General features: G+C 33.3%; 3 protein-coding genes across 5 annotated transcripts; 1 reads left to right on the plus strand and 2 right to left on the minus strand.

Moving 5' to 3' along the window:
* Nucleotides 1–1575: 1575 nt before the first annotated feature.
* Nucleotides 1576–3679, minus strand: LOC143423492 (DNA primase small subunit-like). 2 transcript variants are annotated; one of them, XR_013101832.1, is made up of 8 exons: nt 3486–3679; nt 3203–3353; nt 2960–3135; nt 2680–2878; nt 2386–2596; nt 1917–2310; nt 1715–1845; nt 1576–1593 (listed from the first exon to the last, which is right to left on the minus strand). XR_013101832.1 is itself a non-coding variant. In XM_076894868.1 (7 exons), exons 1-7 carry the CDS (start codon nt 3607–3609, stop codon nt 1826–1828), a joined length of 1275 nt encoding a protein of 424 aa, XP_076750983.1. In that variant the 5' UTR covers nt 3610–3678; the 3' UTR covers nt 1648–1825. The 2 variants fall into 2 exon arrangements, 1 of the variants encoding a protein (XP_076750983.1); XM_076894868.1 differs by lacking the exon at nt 1576–1593 and having other exon boundaries at nt 1648–1845; nt 3486–3678.
* A 2097-nt stretch (nt 3680–5776) lies between these two features.
* On the minus strand, nt 5777–16236 carry LOC143423623 (uncharacterized). Its single transcript, XM_076895085.1, has 5 exons — nt 15619–16236; nt 11850–12300; nt 10946–11217; nt 10201–10738; nt 5777–6210 (listed from the first exon to the last, which is right to left on the minus strand). The coding sequence occupies exons 1-5, from the start codon at nt 15733–15735 to the stop codon at nt 5798–5800; spliced, it is 1791 nt and encodes a 596-aa protein (XP_076751200.1). The 5' UTR covers nt 15736–16236; the 3' UTR covers nt 5777–5797.
* Nucleotides 16237–19405: 3169 nt separating this feature from the next.
* Nucleotides 19406–23457, plus strand: LOC143423686 (mediator of RNA polymerase II transcription subunit 24-like). Of its 2 annotated transcripts, XM_076895189.1 has the most exons (9): nt 19406–19551; nt 19653–19804; nt 19891–20016; nt 20095–21411; nt 21608–22056; nt 22131–22223; nt 22295–22585; nt 22682–23129; nt 23219–23457. In XM_076895189.1, exons 2-9 carry the CDS (start codon nt 19676–19678, stop codon nt 23363–23365), a joined length of 3000 nt encoding a protein of 999 aa, XP_076751304.1. In that variant the 5' UTR covers nt 19406–19551; nt 19653–19675; the 3' UTR covers nt 23366–23457. The 2 variants fall into 2 exon arrangements, with proteins under 2 accessions (XP_076751304.1, XP_076751303.1); XM_076895188.1 differs by having other exon boundaries at nt 19406–19804.
* Nucleotides 23458–23684: the final 227 nt, after the last annotated feature.

A 23684-nucleotide genomic window follows, 5' to 3' on the forward strand; every position in this document is an offset into this window, starting at 1 on the left:
ATTAAAGTACTTTAAAAATAACAATTTCGATCATTCTATTAACTAGCTAATTTTCGTTTTACAAAATCTTAACGATTTGAATTATATAATTTACAATTTGCTTCAAAATGAAAAGATAATGTGGAAATATAAATATTGAAATAGCTAGCTTCATTTTTTCAAAAATGGACTTGGGCCACTTTAAAACCGAACGACTCTGGTATCATAAGATAATGATATATCCTTCAATTCGTTTATTCCCTCCTACGTTCCCTTTCGCTGCGGTTTCTAAAAGTCCTTAACAATTCTTAGAAAATGCATCGTGGAAGTGTATGTTGTAATGGAGTATATATAGGATTGAGGTCGTAGAGATGTGTCTTTGCATAGTACAGACCTCCACGGGGTAAACCTGGACCCTTGGTAATGTTGTCGAGAGATTGTACTCTCCAAAACAATATTAGGCTAAAGACTATGTACGTGGACTTAAATAAAAACTTGTAGACTTAACACTAAAACTATTAAAGATGATTGATTGATATTAATGATGATTGATCACGTCTCGATGGGATACGTAAATTACAAACACGTAAAATGAAATAGAATGTTTGAAACGCTAAAATAAGTTTAAAGTTTGTAACAAAGTTTATTCTTACAGAAATTGCTGAAAATGTTGCCCATCCTGCCGAAAACATAATTCTGCTCTTCTAATTAAATTTTTATGAACGCTTTCTAAGATATTCGTTTGTTTTGATGTATAAGAGACTACAATAATCTTTTCTTTCGATTACTCGCAACTTGTGATTTCTTCAGAATACACAATCGATTTAACATGACTTTATAAGTAAAAGTCAAGCGGAGTTAAGCTCAGGAGAGCGTGATGGCCAAGCTATTATTCCACCACGACCAATCCAACTTTGATAATGTTGGTTTGAAAAATCTCTCATAGCTAGGAAAACATTTCCGTGATATTGGATGTGTTTATAAACATAACTTCAATCGAGACAATGATCTACAGTGAGATCTGCTATATCGAGACATGATCAAGTGCATTCGTACCTGGCGAAAATTCAGTCGATTTTCTTAAAAACAAAGCCTCAAATGAAAAATTGTTATTCTATATTTTCGACTTGTTTTTTCATCTCGAATCGCCCCCTTTTCGGTTGTATCTCTGCTATTATATACATATATAAGTATACGTATTATTCTAAAATCAAAAGTTCAATTTCTATTTATTGTATTATCGTTACATTCATCATCACATTCAAAGGGAATTGTTTATTAACAATCCGGTAAGTAACAGAATGAGTAAATAGTTAAATATGAGTAGAAGCAGTCAGCCAAGGGATCCCGATTATATATTTTAATATACAACGGTTATATACTTTGACAGTCGAATGTATGTACCTCTTTGGATCTCAACTTCTTTAAACTCACCGCGTCTACTCTAGTTAATGTACTTTGTTTCGAAACCTTGATGGAGGAAATTGTGTAACAACATTAAATATGGCTGGAGTAAATATTTTATTTTACAGTTAACATACGTTTATCTTCATCTAACTTAACTTCATTTTTTCGGCTGTATGGATTCAAGACATTTCTATATATAGCTTGATTCTGTGAAATGTTTGAAATTTAAACGACCTTTTGAAATTGTTATGTATATTAGAAAAATTGAAAGCGTAGAAAGATTAGTAAATAGTTTGTTAATGCATTATGAATTAAGAACATCATTGACAAGCATTGTATGCCTCTGTACTAACCTAATTAATAAATTTATTAGGTCATTTCTAGCTCTGTTGAGAATTCGAATATCACGGCATATATTTTGTTTTGATTGTTACATTAATTAAAACTCCATCTTCTCGTCTGAAAAAGCAGAAACCACTTTATAACCACGTAAAAAAAGTCACTTAAACGAAAGGTAAAGGAATGCTTACCACTATCTTTTAGTCTCTGCTCCTTTCTCTCGTTTGCTAAATTCCAAATAAATTCTTGAAAGAGTCGCAACGATTTGTTAAGACTAGTTTTTTTATAATCTTTTATTTTCTTCACATTTAAGTCGTACATCTCCTGTTCAATCTTATCCTTCAGATCAAACTCATTTATTTCTTCGATCAGTGTCCTAATTGTTGGGACTTTATCTGGGTGAAATTTATCCACCGTGTTCGCAGTGAATGGAATACAAACTTTTCCGGTTTTTGGATGGATGCAAAAAGGAGACTTCAAAAGATGGTTCAATCCTTTACTAACGTTTATATCAAGCCTCGGATAAGAATACTGTAGCATTATTTCTTCTATTAAATGACGATATTGATACCACTTTTTATCTCCCTGGAAATAGATATTTAATACCAAGTTATTTTTACCAATGGCTAACGCAATATATTTGTAAAAATTATGGAGTACCATTGTCTTTTTCTTCCTAATGTAATCAACAAACATGTTCCATTTGTCTTTACCAGAGTTACACTGACTGAAAAGTGATTTTACTTCTTGTCTATCCTGTTCGTCGGAAAGTACTTGAAGAAACTTGTTTATTCTCTCATCTGTTCCCAATATGTCTTGTTCTTCTATACAGACTTGAACAAAAATAGCTTCTATCATTTCTAAAGCACGTCTAGGATCATAAAAACGTAAGAAAAATTGAATAAAACTGATCGAATGAATAAAAAAGATTAGATTCGTAAAATTATTGCATACTTAACAGAGTGGTGTATTCTATCACCGGACAAATTCACCTTTTTCTTCATAAATTCTCCACCATCGATAATTTGTAAATACTCTGCAACCGCACTACGTTCACGTGCACCTAAAATTCGTGCTTTATAATCGCAGACCCAACAATGAATACCTCTTCTGCCAGAGAATACCCACAGAATGTGTTTAAATCCAAAATCATCTACAAAATGTAATGGGAAATTATCTAGAACTAAGAATAGATAGTTGTATAACATTTTGATGATTATTTTCTTTTGCATACGTCTTAGAGCACTATCTAAAATTTTACAAGCAAGAGTCATAAACTTCCAACATTTAGAACAGATATCTGCACCAGTGCAACAAGTCCTCACATCATCGTAGTCAGTCATATCTATATCAAAAACTAGTTCTCTCTCAATAGGTTCAAAATGTACATTATTGCGGTCACTTTTTGGACTAAATAAAGGAATTTATAAAAGTTATTAGATGAAAACTAAATGAGCATTAACTATTTAATGCTTACCTGAAATTATATATCGCTCCTATATCAATCTTAAAAGGAAGTAGTCTTTTAACCTCAACGTCAAAGTCCTTTAGGCTTATAAATGACTGAAAACGGAGATAGATATCATCCAGTAAAGTAAATGAAAACTCTCTGCGGCTAAAGGCATTCGCTAAAATAATAAAGTCATTTCATTAGTTATTACATGATTAATTAATTGAAACTAAATTCGAGACTTGACTGCAAGCAATAAAATTTTCTCTGTGAGTATTAACATCGGTAATATAATAAAATAAAGTCGTACCATTTCCATAACTTAACCAACGATAATAGTCATTAAAAGGAAATAACCGTGCATAATAGATTGGTAATAGGTCAATCAAATTTCCTACATCATCCATTATATTTGTATTCGTTGCTCGATCCATACAACAATTTTCCTATATTGTCATAAATTTGTTTAGAACCGTTCACTTTCCGGTAAATAGATTGTAGCGGGAAAATGAAAATACCGTGAAGCAAATGTTTTTAAAGACTACCAACTTTAGTTATCACAGTGATGTTAGTTTTGTGCTCTACACGTGGCGCTGTAATGATCCTCGAATTTTCAAACATACTTACCTACCAATATTTCGAGTACAAAGTTAAAAACCTAATTATTAGATTTAATAACTATTTCGGAACAACATGGATGTGAGTCAGATATTCTAATATGCTAATTGTAACTTTTATTTCCTAACGTTGTTACACGTATACTGAAAGAAATTTAGAGTGTAATACCTTCAACCCTTTTACATACGTGCAAAAATAGAATCGCTCTACTTTTGAATAAACATTACGAGTAGGAATGTATCGTGAAACTTATCTAAATAAAAATTGTGATTGGTCGCATTTACATTAGTGACAAATCGCATATACGTGTACAGTTATAATTCTTTGGAAGAATGACAAAGTAGTTAAAAAAAAATGCTTGAAATCTTACTATTCCACCAATAAGAAAGATTATTTTCTACACATTTTTGATATTTTTATTTATAGCGTCGTGTGCGCACACTTGCCTTCTTCCAGTTTATCGAAACTGAGAAAATAAAGAGTAGCATAAGTACAGATTATGAAATATTCTTCTCCTATCGAATATTTATTTACACTTTGTTAAATATACGTGATTTTATTATTAGCACGCTTTTCGCTGATCGTGTATAAAGTAAAAATTGTAATCAAATTTGATTTGTCTAACTTATCTAAGAAACATAAGGAATTAATGAATAATGACGAGGCAAGGAATATGCGTCGAGTTATGATACAGTCTTCAAACCTGGTGTCGATAACACGCAGTTTTCGCTTAACACACACTTCGTTCGTAGTAGATCGTGACTTATGAACTTCTTAATTTTTGCTTAATCTGCATTTTTGCAAGCCACTCGTGTGTGATGCGACAAAAATTATACCGTAGAACTTATCCTTAGGATAATCAAATTTATCACGCATTAAAAGATAAAAATATATATATGGTACACATTTTTTATATATATGTACACACGCAGATAGGTACACGCACATTTTTTGACCTCTGTTCACTTCTGTAAATAGCATCCTTCGTGTACGATACTATAGAATTAAAAATCTTATTTCGTAAAGTTAAAAGTACAATTTATATTCATTTTATAATAACAATTTTGTGTGTGTGTGTTCGCACGCGCGCGCGCGCGTGTGTGTCGTTTCGACGTTTCTTTATATAGCGACTATTTACAAATATCTCTCTTTCTCTTACCATCGGTAACATCAATAATAACTATAAAACTCTTGCACTGAGTTTTCTTTATAAATAGATAAATTTTTTTAAATATCGTTGAAATGATAATAACATTTGGAAAATTACCTAAGAACGACTGATACCTAGGTATAACGATGTATTGTTGACTATAGCAGATGAAATGGGCGATGACAAAATAAATTCATGAAATTGGATCGATAATCATTACGCGAAATATCGATGTCTAAAAGCACGAATGAACTGTGGATGAATTGACCAGACAGCTTCGATGTTTGAAGATGAAAAAGCATGTGAGAACTATAACGAAATATAGAATAAATCGCGTGTCTTAAAAACTTCTTTTAATCCAACAGACTTGTGAATCAATAATTCGAAATATTATTCGAATGGGTTCTTCTAAGTCTCTAGAAAATATTTACGCGGAAAAGTCAACACCAAAAATATGCGTTGGATTTTCTGTATCTGCTTATGTGTGTCGTCCTGCTCAAGAATTCAGTTTTACCCCTTACGATCTCTTAAGCAGAAGTGTTTTTATCGAGATGCATTGTTCAGAAATGTAGAGGGCCATTCTAAAATAATTTAGAAAATAATTAGTGACAAAAAGAGCCTCTCGATTCTAATCTCTCAACATTAAAATCAATACATTATTCTCGCTACAATTTTGGTTATATATATGTCGCTACTCTAATTATTCTGAACAATACACGTTTAAAGAATTTACGGCCGTCTATTTTCTTCATTGGTTTCCATTAATCTTTTACCGAAGAAAATGTCCAGGAAACATGAAATTAATTATAGATGCCATCGTAAAGGGTTTATTAGACACTAGTATCTCCATCGATCTACTGTTCCTGAGGCACCTTCAGGAGTACAGTTCTCGTGCCTTCGGAATCAGAAATGTTAATTTTCAGCTCATTGGTCAGTGCTTCGAGCTTGTCCACCACCTTAGCGTTCTTTTGCCCACCTGGGTTTGGTGGTGGCCAAACGTCATCCAACGGTGGTTCAATATATTTCCTACCCAATTTCATCGTTATTTCTTGCCTTCCGCAAAGCGTCCCACCGACATGATCAAAAGATGAGACGCACTTAGGTGCCGGTTCCGTGTCCATGCGAGGACGTTTGTAGAGGGGTGCCTGGATTGCAGGGCTGTAATCGTGATCCAAAAGTCCCTCGACTTCCTGCACCAATTCCTCGCTATATTGTTGCAGTTCCTCATCCATTAGTTGCTTTGTGTATAGAAGTGTTCGCGAACGACCTGAAAGAAAAACAAAATTTATCTGGAATCTTGCAGTGGATATGCTGCAGTAGATGATATGGAATTTTCTGCTTCTTTAATTTGTAAGTAGAAATAAAGATTTTTTAAATTCAACCGGCAGGATAATCCACCTGCGGATTTTGTTCGCAAACCCGTTAATAATCAGAGGACTCTAATTGCTCTTATATACTCCTACTCGGGATTAAGTGATTGACTTCACCTGTGACACTCACGCGGTTTTAAGCAGTCTATTTGTTCCTGTAGGCTTCTAACTTAAGTTTAAAACTGAATGAAATTTACAACTTGTTGCAAATTCTTGCAGATAATTACTAAATAAAAAGTCTTGATTTTCTTAAACGAGAACACATTACTTAAGTAAATTGTATGGAATACATGACTCATAATATTTTCTTGTTCGTTAATTATCATATAAAATAAAATATGAATATTAATGCACACTTACTCGTATGCTTTGCTCGTTTTTTACATCATCCGTTCCCAAGTAATAATTTTTTTACTCTTTCATGGTTAAATATTTTCATAAAGTTTGAGGAAAATCAGATGAGTAATTCTAGAGATTTCATAACGGAAAAAAGCATAAAACAAGTTTTTAGATAAGTAACATTTTTCTCTCTGATTTTTCCGAACAGAATTTTTTAAATTTTATTTTCAGCTTGTTATTACTACTAACTACCTTAAAAAAGCTATTGGTTGTTTCATTTCAAGCGACTTTAAATAAATATTGTAAATGTTTAATTCATTATATATTCATCGGACATCAGATTTTTAATATATCGCCTTGATATAATATTCTAGGCATTTATAAGTTTAAGAAAATAAATCTTTTATATTAATCTACTATTATATGTATAATTCTGTTGTGAAAAATATGATAAAACGTTTTATGAAATGCTAATCACATGGCGTACATACATTACGTAAAAAATAAAAGATAAGTTATGAAAAATTGAAAACAAATAATAAACTATACTATGAACAATATCTTGATAAATATTAATTCCTTATACATAGAATATTCGTACATTTCTTATATGATTCTGTCTTTTCTTTTAACAAAGGTAGCTCTTTATTTATCTAGAATTTTCCTTCAAAATGGTTTTCTAAGTGAACTATGTGATTATTCCATCTTATCCATTTGCAGTAGAATTCAATTTATCTGAGCTCATCAGGAGATAATTAGTTTATATAACTGGATCGGTTTATATAACAAGTGTCCAATAATTCTCTTCGCTAGCTATGATTTCCCATATAGAAGTGATGTTGGGCAGCAGTTTACTTAATCAAATGTATACACTAAAATTTCTCCTGAATAAGCGAAGTTCAGAACAAGTAGAGCTCTACTGTAATATTAAAAAATTTAGTACAAATATTACCAACAGATATAAAAAAAGACAGTTTGCAATACTTTATGATCACACTTGTACATATGTACGTCCTAAAATATTAAGTGATTTTATTAGTGTCTTCAGAGTGCAATTATACTAAAAAGTAACTGCAAAGTAACTATGTCAAGTAAAAGCTTAAGCTTATGTGGTTAATCGTCGGTGTTATATCTAGTTAGTCGGCTTGAGCAGCTGGTTTCGTAATTGTCGCGCATAACAACTGGTTATGAAGCAACCCACGTACCTGTGAGCGTTCCTAATGTTCTGACCTTTGAATTTCAATGAAGTTCAATGACATTGCTGGGTTCCCATTATATCTTCCAAAAAAGTCATGAAGCGCGCACGCTAATAAGAAGTTATGGTTGATGGCCGTGCCAAGAAGAATATTGGACTTGTTTGGGCTCTAAATTTTATTTTATAAAGATAGAGAGCGAGAAATTTTGTAAGAAAACGTAAAAAATGATAGAATAAATGGTATGTGGTTAAAATGAAGAAAATAGTAAAAAGAAGGATACAGTTTAATGAAAAGAATCATTCACTTCAAGCATCGAGAAAGGATCTGAGCTTTCTTGTCCTTGTTTGGAAAGTAGCAGAACAACTTTTGCTTGATCTCATAGCCTGCTCCGGTTTCGCCATACCAATGTTAATATCGATGCCATACCGATTAGTTTCAACACACCACCATATGTCGCTTTATCAACATTTATCATTACTCTTTGATAAATCATCCATGAGATAAAAAAGTAATAATTTTTATACGTACACATACACATATATAAAATTATCAAATTAGTTAACATATTAATTTTTAGCGTAATCTACTATTTCAAAAAATTGGAGAACAATGTATGTCTCTAAAAAATATTAATTTTTTTATGTCCTTCTCAATCATACATATCGATTGCTCTGGCTCATAATTAAATAGTTTCTGGTTATTTTTTCTAAATTAAAATTGTCTATAATGAAAATCTACTTCAAAGTAACACTTTAATGTCGTTGTTCTTACAATTTGATAGAGGCACAGAAAATGTAGACTTGTCCTGTAATTTTGAGTACAGGACATACCATTATAGTACATATATAGTACATATAATTATAGGATTTCTCCCAACAGTTTTTTATTGCTCTTGGCTATTGGAATTTGCTATCCAAGTATTCAACAACATAAGGAAATGCGCCGTTTAAAAGAAAATTAAATGATGAATCAGCAGAATGAATGAACATGCACGCATGGAGATTAACATAAAGTAAAAAAGGATGATTTAAAAGCAATTGAAAAAAGAAACATTGAGAAAATAATCGTTAAAAAAGCTCTAGGTTGTACTCTATACTATAAAGAGATATAAGAATATTATTTACCTAATACTGTTCAATTATCTGGGGTTATCTAATCGTATTTCAAAGCATAGAATACTTGTCAATATGCGTTTCTTTTCTTTGATTATGGTACATCTTTTATGTATGTACATACTCATATATAGACTGAATATTAATTAAATGCACAAGATATTAATTTTAATAGATTTTATAAAAATCTTAATTCATGGAAAGTTGTTTACTATTTAAGTTGGAGATACGAATTTATCAATTTCTATTTTTGAATTTTAGAAAACCTGATATTATATATTCGAAAATATTAACTTTCAAATTCTCGGTATAAACGATCAAAATTGTTTAAAATACTGTCGTGATTATTATTTTTATTTTCAGTTTGTTATTACAATTTCTCAATGAGTACGAACATGCTTAAACAAATGTTGCAAGCAAAGTACAAAAGTAAAAGAGAAAAAAAATGGATTGCTTGCGTCGTTGTTTCATTCTTCAAGCTGATAAAAAACCACTTGACAGTATACTTGGCCAAGATGTAACAAACCGCAGCACGTGAAAGCAATGCGAGGAAAAAATGTTTTACTGCACTGTGCCTTTCACAAACTTATCAGGTTCAATATTCTGGGCAAGCCTATGCTATTAGACTGTGAGGAGTCGTTTAACTTGTGTAATCACTATACAGCGGTCCGAAAAAAATTCGACAAGCGTGTTAATAACAGCCATTCTACCTTTGGATCACCTTTTAACTCTTTTTGCTATACATGACACACACGCACGCACGAAACTTTTGATAGAAAGATTGTCGAGGAATATACGGAGATTTAATGTAATTATGAGACCTAGGACATTGAATGACCTATGAAATATTTAACGTTGTAGAGGTTTCTGTTTTCTTATTTGTTTTCATTTTCAGGAAATCTACAACTCAAATCTAAAATAAGGTTTAGTACCGAAAAAAAACCTAAAATTTCCAAGAGGTGTTTCCTCAATTTCATCTTTGCAAGCAACATTCCAAGAGTACCTATTGATTAAACGAGTCCCTGCAACCATTAATAGTCATGGTCAGTAAATGAATTTTCGCTTTAGTATAAAAATGGTGCAAACGTGGTATTCTTGGGATATATTTTTAAATTTTCTTTACTAGAATTACGGGAAAGAATGATTATATTTTAAATTTAGCCTACTCTATCATCATTTGATTTATAAAGTTATTATACCATTGAAAATCTTAAAAGTATTTTAAAAAAATATCACTTACCCGCAAGAGGTGGCATTTTTTCTGATTGTTCTTGATCTTGTGTGAGTTCGTTACTGGAATTGGAGTGTGGTCGCAGATTTGGTACGGCGACCAGGGCTAATGATAACAACAAGACCATCAAACAAGTGGCGGGCTGTGCGCTCTTGTTGCCCTTTTGCACGAGTGCCTGCAGCCTCTTAAGCTGGCCCGCCAGACTCTGATTCTGCGACTGGAGCGCCTTGATGCGTTTCAATAGTGTCATGTTTTCCTCGGTACACTGCTTAACGCGATCCTCTAATCCATCCACGTACTCCTTTTTCCTCTTCCGTGAATCTTGGGCGGAGATTTTATTACGAATCTTCCGCCTGATCCTTTTCAATTCGCGTTCCTCATGCTTCGTCAGCGGATAATGAGTTGGAAGCGTGATTCCTTCTTTTTGAAGTAGGCGTTTCTCTTCAGCGTTCAGTTTTAGCCTGGGGTACGGGGATTCTGATTCTGAGACCTCGTCGCTTGAGTTGCAGCCTTTCTCACTGCTGGAATCTTCTTGCTTGATAGTCATCTGTGAATGGAAATGAAAATAATGAGTATATGTGTTCATACGTGTTATTATGTGGTTAAAGTTTCACTTCGTCGAAAGTTCTACGAACATCGGTTAGTTTTCTGCTTTCATATTTTCCAAGAGAAAGATCAGAACATACAAGAGATGGGAAATGAACACGCAACAGGTAAATTTTGATACATGATAAATTGTGTTTCAGTTAGATACCTGAACTGGTTTGTTAATTATATTAGCCTGATTTATTTTGAATCCTTTGAGATTTTTTGCTTGCGAAGCATTGATGATCTTGATAGTTCGCACTTCCTTCATGTCTTTCAGACTTACTGGCAGCAAGATTGATCTTGGGTTACCGGAACCCATCGACGTAACGCGTATCAGTTGTCTGATATTCCGTTTGCCGTTGCACGTAATATTACGAAGGCTTATCGTGTTGTTTTCCTGAGGTGTTATGTGAATTTGTTGTTGTTTCGGTGTTTTGTCTGAAACAGGATGATTTGTTCATTTTTTACTCCTCCCTTTTATTGATAACAATATTTGATCGAAACTAAGCCTTTTGTATTATTTTTTAACGGAGAGCCATATTAGAATTTTGTTCAATTCATTATCCTCACAATCGTGTAGATTTAGTTGTTCGATAGTTGTTGAAATACCAACAAGATAAGATGTTTAAATCATACTCCTGGACTGCGATATAATAACACAACATAAAGAACGTTGAATTCATAAATAAATGAAAGTATTGACTCTTCTTGCGGCAAACAATATTCAAATATAATTGTATTTATTATTCCCAAACTGTACTATAAGATAAAGAAAACGCGATTAAAAATGGACTAGAATTGATCTAATTTCAAGTACAGAATAATTCAAATCTTTAATAAATGCAACCATATTTTGAAAATTTCTCTATAAAGTTTACAAATATTATGCATCTTAGAAAGTCTTCGACTCTAATTTCTGATTCGTTTGTGTTGCAGAAATATATTCTTCACGAAATGAAAACAAAATCGAGTGCCGGCTGAAAATGGCACGCTTAATTGCTTATAATATATTATATAAGATTTACAATTTTGAACGGCAGTGTTACTTGATACTTGAAATTGTACTTTACCTAAATCGATAACCGGTTGCTCTGTGAGAATAGTCGTGTTATTAATATCCGCGAACGTGTTATTCGGGTTCACCACAGCTACGAAGGTTTGCTCCGTTTCCGTTTCCTCGGGTACGTCCATGGTGGGTGAACCGATACTAGAACTAACTACCGATCTGACAGGACTATCCATGCTGGCCACCGACTGATTAGGACTACCCAAAGACTCCAAGTCCACAATATTTTCCGGGCTGTTCATTTCCGAGTTGCTGATCTCCGTTTGATCTTCCTCTATGGGTAGAAGTGGGCTTAACTGCTGCTCGCAAGACAGACTTAATGCACTTGAAAGCCCACTATCCGACGAGGATGACGGAATCGCTTCCAAATCATTCTCGATCAGATTGAACTGATTATCTTCCAGTTTAAAAATGGAATCTAGAAAGTCGTCCGTGTTTGTTGGCCATTCTTCCACCTTGAAAATCAAACGAATAATGAGGAAATTTTTCTTTTTAAAGATGATAGTAATATTTTTTATATAAATCTCTAACTAGCTAACAATAAAAGATTGTAGCCATAACTCTACCATCAATTTTAATTTTAATCTTAAATATCTTGGTACATGTCATACCAAATTCTTTAGAGGGAGATAAAAATAAAAATATTGATAGTTTGTAGTTGGGGTGTTATTCTATTTATTCTCGTTCTTGTACTTTAATTAAATTAAAAGTAATTAATTATACAAGCATCAACAGAAGATAATATTAAAAACATTTCTAATTATGTTCATGTAATTTCAGGTTAAATTCTTTTGGGTTATTTATTTGCTGAGCGTGACTCATACAATCGTTGCGTATAAGAAATCGAAAATGGACGAAGTTTACTTTTAGTAATATATTTCCTTGGCTGTATTGCAATCGCATCTGTTACGTGTAGTTTCTTCAACGCGTGGTATTGTGCATTTAGCTCAGATTGTTAACCCGACGGTTCCACAATATTATGGTAGGAAAATAACAACTTTTAAAAATACGTACTCCACTTAAATATCTGACTGAAAATGAGATTAATCGCCTTAAAAAATGTCCGTTCACGTAGAGCTTGTGCGGCTTACACGAATCAAATATTTGACCAATGTCGGCTATTTAACCTAGTTTCCAAGTACAATAAATATACTACACTTATACGTTTTTCCATTTTGTCGTGATACCTTGAATCCGGAGAAAAAATGAAAAAAAAAATAAGAGATATTAATAAGTTTAAAATATTGAAATTATTTAAAATATCTGTACCTTAATTTTACCATTAATATAATTTTTCCCATAGAGTTCAAAAAGTTTAAAAATAAGTCTGTAAGTACGTAAGATATTCCTGTGCTAAATGCTTCGGCAATGAGTATTCGTTCTGTGACACAAATTCGACAATTGCTTATCATTGTTTTCGAACTGTATGTAAAAAAGAGAAAAGCAAAGGTTATTTAACTATAACAGATTAAATGTATCCCAACAGAATGGATCTCGTGCTTTTGTTAAAATTTTTTCTTCATCTGAAACCTTTTGTTCACAAAAATCCACAGGAAGATTATACAGAGCAATTACGCAAATGCAAGAACACTTGTAAGTACACGCTACAAATCGGTCGCGCTCAACCGTTTCCCATGAAAATGAGAGGTCAGAATTTTTAAGACTATATAGAAAGGAGTCCCGTAACATAACGGGACCTTCCGTTTCGAAGGTCACTCGTTACGATGAGTAGGTTTGCATTCTTGTTCTGGATTCCATGCATAAAGCCATTTCGAGTTAATGTAGAAATAAATAGTCATAAAATAGTAAAGGATACGGTGAAAAACTATATACGTAAAGTTATTCACATGTAAAGAAAGATCTATATGATAATGATTCCACAAAGTCAACTAAAGATCATCGATTCATTATACTTAGCAGTTAAATTCGTAAGTGTATTTTTCCATTTTCTCTCTTTCTAATAGCTTTCTCTTTACTTCTATTTTACTTGTTCAATTAATCACGCGAATTGTTCTATTTGACTTTAACTATTTCTTATCGAGTGTGTACTTTATTCTCTCTAAATTACCCTATATTTCTGATCACTATGTAATAGAGTTGGATTGTATACGAAGGACCTTTCTCGTAGCAACAAGATACAAGGCAGAATACACAATCAAATGTTCATCAAAGGCAACAGAGGTTCCAATATGGCGGTGCCGCGCACGCACGTGCATCGGATCATTCCATATGTTACAAAAGGATTTCGGCGTGATTATGTCGTAACGAGATAAAAGCAAAAATCGGTTATTCTCCTTGAAGCTTGAAGAAGAACTTGAAAAAGTGAGATTTCATCCCAGTAGTATTTTAATTGTTTCCTATATATTATTCCAACACCAATAGTGCGTTTTTTTCTCCAAAAGAAACACCATTCACATTTTTCTTTCTATAGCATAGTATTGCGCATTTAATTTTTCGTTAATAAAACTTTTATTAATATCTTTATTGCTACAAATTGTGCATTTGAATAATTTACTTACATTAATAACAGATATAATAGAAAATCGTTTGAAATCTTCAACGCACGATTGTTATACGACTTATGATAAGAAGTAAAACTATCTGTAAGGAAACCGATAAACCATGATGATCGATAGAGATACCAAGCAACAAGTGTACACGCACGTGGGTGGCTTATACACCATATGTGAACAGGAATTAACGGCACACGCTCGAATAACGCAAGCATCTGATCAATTGTGCTTATAATTAGCAACAATGCATCACAGGAATTCCTTTTCATATTATATACCGATCATAATATAATCGATTAACATAAAAGCAAATTACAGTTGTGTAGATATTTATAAGAATATTAGTTTAGCCATATGTTGCAGTCCAAAAATGATGAAAAATTAATTTTTGCCTAAAAATTTCAATTGTTTGTTTGTCAGGTTTCTAGTGAACTACGTATTCGTATTTAAATAGATTGCTCCATCAGCCAGTTGAGCGTAATTGAATATGATGGTTAGCAATAAAAATAAGGGTTGCCGTCTCGCTAATCGAACGGGAAATTGAAGATGCAATGAAAGTGGCACAATCCACGGTGAAATGTACCACTACTCTTCGCGTTTTGTGCGTATCTGGAAGTTCTTCCCTACCAGTGGAGTTAAACTTTGAAAAGAAAAATAACTGCCTAAAACGTAAAATTCGTCCGTTTTGCCGGGTTTTTGTATATTTCTAATATTCACATCGATGTCATTGCATACGGTTGACAATATGAGGTCGATGTGTAGCGATAGAATCCAGCTTTCTTCGATAAGCCGACCAAGAAGGAATGTCGTATTTTGCTTTAGAAGCCGGACGTCGGTCGAATTCGCGTATATTCCGATGATACATCAGACTTTTCGTTACATAAAGGAAGTCTATTTTCGAACAAAGTGTTCCCGGAATTTGGAAGACGGCGTTAATAAGAAAGTCATTCGATAGTATTACTATTTTAATTGGACAATCATTATCTCTGTATAGTCTATAAATAAAAAAAGATTCTGGTCAAATTTGATGAAGAAATCTCCCACTATTCCCATCAATGTATACAAACAAGTTCGTTTTCTTCTAGTCCGGAGAGAAGTTGTTCGAAAGCTATCGGACATGAAAAGGGATATACACGTGAACGCGCGCGCGCGCATGCATGCACACAAACATGTACGCGCACGCAAAAACAAAACAAAATGACAAAAGAAAAAAAAATTGAAAATAAATAAATGAGATAATAGCGTGTAGCAAGGACTCACCGCGATGGCGTCGTCGTTGTAACTTTGATCTGTGAAAGGCTCATCCTTAATGTCGCCTTTCAAAAATACATCCTCTCGCGGGAAGAGGAAATCCATCAGGTTCATATCTGACGACATGCCGGACCACGGTTGCTAATTACCACGCGACACACTGGTCGATCGTACACTTTACGTGTATGTGTTTGTTATATGCAGAGTGCACGATACTACTACGTTTCCATGAAAAACACTGTTCTATGCACTGCACCAACGACACACCTCAACGCGATATACATCGACCGACTAACGGAGGAGAGGAGCTCGTCACGGATAGACGGACAGACTTTGCGCCTGTTCGCCCCACCCTGTCGTTCTTATTGCACCGAGAGAGCGAAAAAGACAAAGATATCGGTTCTTGGAGCTTACTGCTCTTCTTCACTTAGACATTTTTCACTTTACCGTGCAGCTGGCTCACCCACCGCTCCACTTCGAGCGTACCGAGATATTCTCAGTGACCGTACGCCAGCTAATGTCTAGCACCGTTGATCAGCAACGAACTGTTTGAAAGATGACGCGAATACTCAATCCTCGGAAGGCTTATTGTCAATTAAACTGCCAGCGTGGCAGTATGAACGTCATACGAGCGCACTACTTTGCGATGAAGCGATTGGTCAAGAAAGTTCGCGACTTGCGATAGGTAGATTCAGTATCCCCGGTATAAAGGCTACGTATTTTTTGAATATGATGAAATAATTACCTGTTGTTGGACAAAATTGTGATTCTTGTATGGAGATCCTAATTGGAAACTCAGGATAATGTTACAATTACAAATACATAAATATCTCGTTTAGAATTTGAAAATTTTATTAACTATTAGGGTTTTATGAGATCCTAAAAATATGGAAAGGAAATTCTAGATGAAGAAAAACTTACATTTTATTTGTTAATTATATAGTAAATAATAGATGTTTACTTCCCTAAATGATATGCTTTTGAGCGTTTTTAATGATATGTATGAACATAAATAAATCAGAAAAATTCAATTTTGTAGGTAGACTTGTGACATTATTTTCGACATTTTGGTCGACACTAGTTTATATAGATAGCTAACCCAACGTTGTTCTTTAGCCACTGGCTGATAGACTATTCTTCTGCCTGATGGCAATCTGTTATGCTGATATTCTCACCAATAGCAATTATAATTTCATTTTTATATATATACATATATATTTTTCAAATTCTAGCTTTTTAATTGTCTATGCTTAAAGTCGGCTGCATTAATCTCACAAATGAATCCAAAATGAATCCAAGGTTTTCTAGAATGGAACTTTCATTCTTCTCTTAGATCGTGAAATAGGTTGGTTAGAATGAGAATAAGCCGGAACGATACATTATTCCTTATTTATTCCATACGTCACTCTATTTCTGTACGCTAAGCACAATCTACGAACTGCAATGCTCGAAGTAAAAGGATATGATCTCTTTTCACACATTGTAGATTGTATAACAATTAAAGTTAATTTTAACAATTAAATTTAGTCTTTTTTATATGTAGATAGACTTGAGGTTTTACAAATTTGAAACATTGTTAAAAGTTAAAAATGAAATTATTCAATTGGCAAGAAAGTATTTTCAGTGCTCATACATAGATAGTGACGTTGTGATTGTTTTGAAAGACTTGTCAGCATTGACTTTTTGTTTTGAAATTTGATATTAGTCACATTTAGGTTTCGTTATAACCAAGCTGTGTGTAGTTTCATTTGTGGCTGTTAGTTTAGGGTCAACTTAACATGCAAAAACGAACATTTTCGGTATATTTTATTTTTGTCTTTCCCTAAAGGAAAGAAAACAGCTAAGGCTCGTAAAGAGATATGTGAAGTTTATGGTGTTGACACGTATAACAGAGCGCACTAGTCAGAAGTGCTGGTTGAAAAAGACGTTCTGATGATTTTTTACTCAAAGATGATCAACATTCCAGTCAATTAATTGAAGTCGATGATGATCAGATCAAAACCATAATCTAAGGAGATTGTTATATAACTGTTTGTGAGATGCAGAGAGATTAGATGTATTGCACGCAACAATTGAAAATCACTTAAAATGTCTTTGAGTCGTTAAGAAGCTTGATATTTAAGTTCTGCATGAATTGAAAGGGATTCATTTAATGTAACAAATCAACATTTACGATATGCATCTTAAGAACAATGAATGCATTCTTTTTTTCAAATGAATCATCACTGGTGATGTAACATAGATCATCTATAGTAACATCATTTGAAAACGATCATGATCCAAGCATGGTTAACCAGTGTAAACCACAGCGAAAGCTGAATTGAAAAGCTGTATATTTTGCTGTATAAAAGCTGTATAATTGAAAAGTGTTGTATATTTTTAAATGCTTCCAAGGAATCAGACGATTGATTTAGACACTTAATGTTAACAACTGATAAAACTCGCTGAAGCAATAAAAAAAAATCAGAATTGGCAAATTGCAAAGGAATTGTGTTATATCGTGACAATGAAAGATTTAACACATCTTTTGTAACTCGTAAGAAATTAATGACGTTTGGTTGGGAAGTAATGTCGCATCCATACAACTCTGACCCGACGCCATTGGATTACCATTTATTTTGAAATTTGCAAAACTCTTTGAATGGTAAAATTTTCACCAACGACGATGACCTGAAATTGCACTTGGTTCAGTTTTTCGCTGATAAGGAATAGTCGTTCTATGAGTGCAAAATCATGAAGTTACCAGGAAGATAGCAAAAGATCATTGAAAAAAATGGAAAATATATAATTGATTAAAATGTGTATTCTTTGTATATAAAAGATGACTTTTATTTCACAGTGTACAAAACCAAAAATAATTTCTTGCCAATTCAATGTGTTCTCAGTAATCTTTGATATCTTGCCATCTCAAAGGCTATATAATTGTAAAAATAATTGTACAGTATGATGATAAAAAATTATTAAATTTTTTTTAGGAAATATTAGATATTTTAAATTATATTAACAATTATCTCTTGTGTTATATTGCAAGTTCTTTTATTATTGTTATCTTCATAGAAGGGTTAGAGATATCTATATGTAGTTGGAATTAAATCATTATTAGACTTCAGGATTTCTGTAACATATTAATAGTGTTCAGGAAATTATTCCTTCTAATATTTTAAATTGTATTATTACCATTTTTGTTTAGTATTTTTTCGTTAAATGTTATGTAAAATGTACACATACGTTAATGTAACGAAAGTAACATAGTCCAATCGCAATAAGTGTTCCTACTAGGGTTATAAAACTCCATCCTTCCCAAGCATAAAAGGGAGTTCCAAATTCCAGTGTTTTTCTTGCACAGACACCCATTCTTTATTAATTTTTTTATTCAGATATTGAATTATAATCTTTTAATGATTTCGAAACAGTTTAATGCATGAAATAGAGAATTTTTTGATAACATACATAGAAATTTTGAATGATTTTTGAATTAGAGAAAGAGAATATTCACGCTAGAGGATATTCTTAAAAGAAAACATATGTTTGTTAATTATTTCTGGACTTAAAATGAATTTAATGCTAAACAAAAGGAATTTAATGAATTATAAAAAACTATTTAATCGTATAAGTATTTAATGTTTTATAAAAATATAAAAAAGAGTAAATATTTAGTATTTATTAGTCGATAATCGATGTGATCTGAAAATGCGTTCAACGTGTGTGAATTTTAATTCCTCGCGCACACGCACGCACGCACGCACGCGTGTGGTATAACATCTATATAGAAAGGTTAATATTTGAGAGTAAACAAAAATATGTTAGTTATAATATTTTATTAAGCAATCAAGTCCTTTTTAAATAAAATACACAGAGTGTAACTTGAATGAAGAAAATGAGAAATTTATTCTGTGTCCATGATTGTGGATGCAAGTTATTTAGCCTTTAAATATTTCTAAGGTTATATATCGGATTAATCATACTTATCGTGTACGTTTCTTTTAAATGAATAGAGAGGAATTTTGTTGGCAAAATCATTTTATGATGTTACATACACAGAGATGTTACTTAAATAGAAGAAATTATGTGTAACCTGTTAACGTCAGCTATGGAGACTAAAGTAACTAGTAAGACCAGTAGTTTGAAGGCTCTGTTGCTACGAGCATGGAGAGAACGTTGGAGTGATTTACAATGGGGTATCAATATTAAAACTGTAAGCATTGTGTTAAGTAAGAAAATTATGATTGCTTGTTCTAGTTGAAAAGTTACCGCTATATATAATGCTTTTTATTGTTTCAGATTTTACCAAGAGGTGTCAGCGGAGATGTGTATAATTTAGCAGACTGTATATTACAGCAAGCGCTGGTAGGACTTGGCCCGAACCAATTAGTATTATCGTATTTGAAACATTCTTTAAGTTCTCAGGTAAATGTAATGTAATTTATAGATAATTCATTATATTATTATGGTGATGAAATAATCAGATGTAATATAAATTTATAGTTGGTTTCCTATGCTGCTGTGTTACAACGAATAAGTAAATACGATGCATTTCATAAGCCCCATTGTATCTTAAGTCTTCTAGAATTCTTAGAATCTATACAAGTAGGAATAACATGTCGAGGTAAACCAGAAGAGGACCTCTTGGCTGCTGCTGTATTGTCGATAGTACATTGGTTGCTGCAGTGTTATTTACATACGTTAACAAAGATGCCCCAGAACAGTCCTTTAACTCCACAACCCACAGAATTGATGGACAAACCTGCTAGTATATTGAAACAGATGCTCAGTTCTGATTTTCTCTGTGCTATGATGTACTTAGCCAAATACGATGACAAAGATTTGTACATAGAGGTAGTGAAGAAGTGTCAGGAGATTGAAACATTATCGAAAACTAGTAATTTAAAATCCTCTGTTCCAATAGAGGATTCTCTGAAGAAATTGTGTAACTTAGAGATTGACTGCCTAGCTCTGTCAGCTGAAATGACACACATGGAATCGATAACTCACTGCCTACAGCCCTTATTCGCAGTTCAAATATTATTAAATCCTAGCACAGAAACATCCGTATTTGTTAATCAAATGTTAATGGTTCAAAGACTGAAGAATTACACGAATTCGAGGTTGTACTGTGAAATAATTCGTGCGTGTTTAATGTGCTTGCACAACGTGACTAGTACGTTCAAAGAATCGCAGTGGGGTGCATTGACATTTTTAAAAGTACCCCATATTTTGAAGGAGTTACACTTGGCGCATTCAAGCGGGGATGATAAGTCAGAGTATTCTCAGGATATTCTAGATGCCTTTGAATTGTTACTTCAATTTACTCCTCTCCTCGATATAATGGATACTGCATGTTCCTGTAATGGCGTAGAGTGTTTGTTAAACGCGCTGCAGAAAGTAAATTTAGTCACAGAGAAACAGGCAAAGCAATTAAGCAGCCGAAGGGAAGGTGTGACAGCTAGCTTGCCAAAATTGGAGTCCTCCACGTCTACAACTTCAATTCCGAAAGTAATTGTACGTGCGGAGCCTACGTTGTCTGGAATTTTGAAAACGTTGAACGCAGATTACATGAAGATTCATGAGGCATTACTTAGCATGTTGTATCAAGTTCTTACTGGGAAAAGTTTTGAATTGATGCTGGCAGTGGCCACTGTCGAAGGAAAGTTGAAAACTTTTGTCACCAAATTGATTAAGTTTAACGAGTGTAGCAAACAGATTAATGAATCTGTTCCATCAAAGACTGTGGCAACAAGAGCAATGTTGTTTGATGTATCATTCCTCATGCTGTGTTCGATAGTGCAAACTTATGGATCAGATGTGAGTTAAAAAGCACTGATGTACTTTACTTTATCGTTTTACACTATACTATATTTTATTTTATTTTACGTTACTAGTAGTTACGAAAATATCCGAAAAATTAGTCAAAAATGGTCAGAGCCATTGTTGAATTCATATATGGTTAAATGAATTTATTTCTTTTACTTATAATGATCACTAAATGAACGTTCTTCAGGCCGTTTTAGAAGAAGGAGGAGGAGACACGTTTTTTGAGCAATGGGTACGCGAATGCATGCCTGAACGAAATCAACCAAAATCTCCCCAAAAAATGTTACAAAACGTTAATCCTGCGAGAGTAGATGCATTGTTGGCGCAGATAAATTCTCCGGAATCTGATTTTAAATCTAGTAATATGAAATGGCACATAGCTTGCCAGTCGGCTATGGGTGCTGTAAAAGAGCTTCTTTGTGCATGGGAGAGCGATGTACTTGGAGCTAGCGACGTTAAGAGAGCTCTGGATGGTTTACGTGCAACTGCGTGTTGTTTGCCAGTATGTGCTGCAGCTTGGCTTTGCGCATATATGAGTATTACTCATCAGGATGCTTTATTGAAACCAATGAATATGGTCCAACACTTTTTGACGCCACTTCCTGGGGATGAGATGCAAGACAATCTTAAAGAACGGTTAGACGGTGAATTAATTATCTTGAAATTTATTGTCGATAAATTCGTTAAGTTAAAGAAAAAACTTGTTTCAGATCAAGTCTGATGTCTCAGATCATACGTAAAATGCAATACGATGTCCATCCTCCTCCTCAGTCGAAAACGAAGGTGCTTTCGATGTCTCATAGGTACATGCTAGTTTTTCTTGAATGTGTAATGCTAATTTGTGGAGCTACATTATATTTCTCGTTTTTGATAGTATCATATCCAGACAACCCATATTGGAACAATTAGAAACAGTGTGGAGAAACATAAATCAACGGGGCTGGATAAATATTCAAGCGACACAATCTTTAGAATCTTTATTAAATACCGGTGGTTCGTTGTGGTTTGTGACGAATATAGTGAAGGAAGTTTTGAAGTATCGTTACCAGGAAGAATTGGAACAAGCTGTAGATTTAGCATTCGCCATTTTTCACCTTGATATCGAAAACTGTACCTTAGATCTCATTAATCATATCATTCCTCAATATTTATATAATTCGTTACAGTAAGTTTTTCATTCGATAAATTTTGAATTCCTCCATCTATTTTTTGATAGCCCAGAGAGATATGAGAATTGATGGTAAAAAATAATTTCTTGCAGAAATGAAGAACTCGTAGAACCACAATCGTCAGTGTTAGCAAAATTGTGCGTGTATTGTATATTTTCCACGTTAGAATGTAACAATTCAAATCCTTGCCGCAGGAATAATCGGAAACGAGTGCGCCGAGATTTAGACGCGGATGAACTTGATGCTCTTGGTGTACCGGCAAATAAAATTTTACGATTAAACGAAATAGGAGATTCTAATCCTATATTCGGATCACAGAGTCCGCAAGCTCAAGGATCAACTAACGGGCAGAAATCGGTTGTGCTTATGGATCCTCTTTTATCAGCATTGAATAGATTGTTCACGATATTCACATTTCTAGCTGGTAGAGATGGGGAAGTGTCTCAACAGACTCACTTTATACTTCAATTTCTACGTCTGATGGTACAGTGTGGAAAAGACAGAACTCGCATTGTATTACAAGGAATGCCGCAAACATTAGTAAGTTATTGGATCTATTTTTCACTTTTCTCTTTTATGTTGTTAGTAATGATTGAATGATTAATTGTGTTTCTGTTGGTTTATATAAGGTGCCATGCCTTCTGAAAGCACTGCCTGAACTATTCACAACTGATATCCTGTTAAGATTTTATGATATTCAAACAGCAGTTGGGCGGAAAACAACAGCGCGTGATTTATGCATGCTGAGAAACATCAATCTGAAACCTTCGAAATAATCCTAGAAGAATATGTCGATTAAAGGACAAATATAAACTATAAATAGTGAAATGTCGATTGTATAATTATTTTTAAATGTACGAATTTATTATTGAAAGAAAATGTTCTTTTTAAACACTCACCTTTCCTTTTCATACGCTCTTATTCATTAAGTACATCAGGGTTATATAAAAGACTAGTCACAGAATTGAAAAATGTTAATTATCTCGGATAGTTTATTTCTCTGTTTTCCCCCTCCTTTAAACTTATAAACACTTTTTGACAAATCGCTATAAATAACTCTTACATTGTAAAGGTAGTATGTACAATAAATGATAC

The sequence above is a fragment of the Xylocopa sonorina genome, chromosome 5 (assembly GCF_050948175.1).
Source record: "Xylocopa sonorina isolate GNS202 chromosome 5, iyXylSono1_principal, whole genome shotgun sequence".
Lineage (NCBI taxonomy): Eukaryota > Metazoa > Arthropoda > Insecta > Hymenoptera > Apidae > Xylocopa > Xylocopa sonorina.

Excerpts from the sequence above, each read along its gene's own strand:
- LOC143423492 (XM_076894868.1), bottom strand. The coding sequence starts at position 3,609 with ATGGATCGAGCAACGAATACAAATATAATGGATGATGTAGGAAATTTG. Across the intron at positions 2,597-2,679 it reads AGAATACACCACTCTGTTAA|ACGTGCTTTAGAAATGATAG; the intron begins GTATGCAATAAT and ends TTATGATCCTAG. Across the intron at positions 2,311-2,385 it reads TTAGGAAGAAAAAGACAATG|GGAGATAAAAAGTGGTATCA; the intron begins GTACTCCATAAT and ends ATCTATTTCCAG.
- LOC143423623 (XM_076895085.1), bottom strand. The coding sequence starts at position 15,735 with ATGTCGTCAGATATGAACCTGATGGATTTCCTCTTCCCGCGAGAGGAT. Across the intron at positions 12,301-15,618 it reads ACAACGACGACGCCATCGCG|GTGGAAGAATGGCCAACAAA; the intron begins GTGAGTCCTTGC and ends TTGATTTTCAAG. Across the intron at positions 6,211-10,200 it reads AAAAATGCCACCTCTTGCGG|GTCGTTCGCGAACACTTCTA; the intron begins GTAAGTGATATT and ends TTTTTCTTTCAG.
- LOC143423686 (XM_076895188.1), top strand. The coding sequence starts at position 19,676 with ATGTGTAACCTGTTAACGTCAGCTATGGAGACTAAAGTAACTAGTAAG. Across the intron at positions 19,805-19,890 it reads GGGGTATCAATATTAAAACT|ATTTTACCAAGAGGTGTCAG; the intron begins GTAAGCATTGTG and ends TTATTGTTTCAG. Across the intron at positions 22,057-22,130 it reads CAAGACAATCTTAAAGAACG|ATCAAGTCTGATGTCTCAGA; the intron begins GTTAGACGGTGA and ends AACTTGTTTCAG.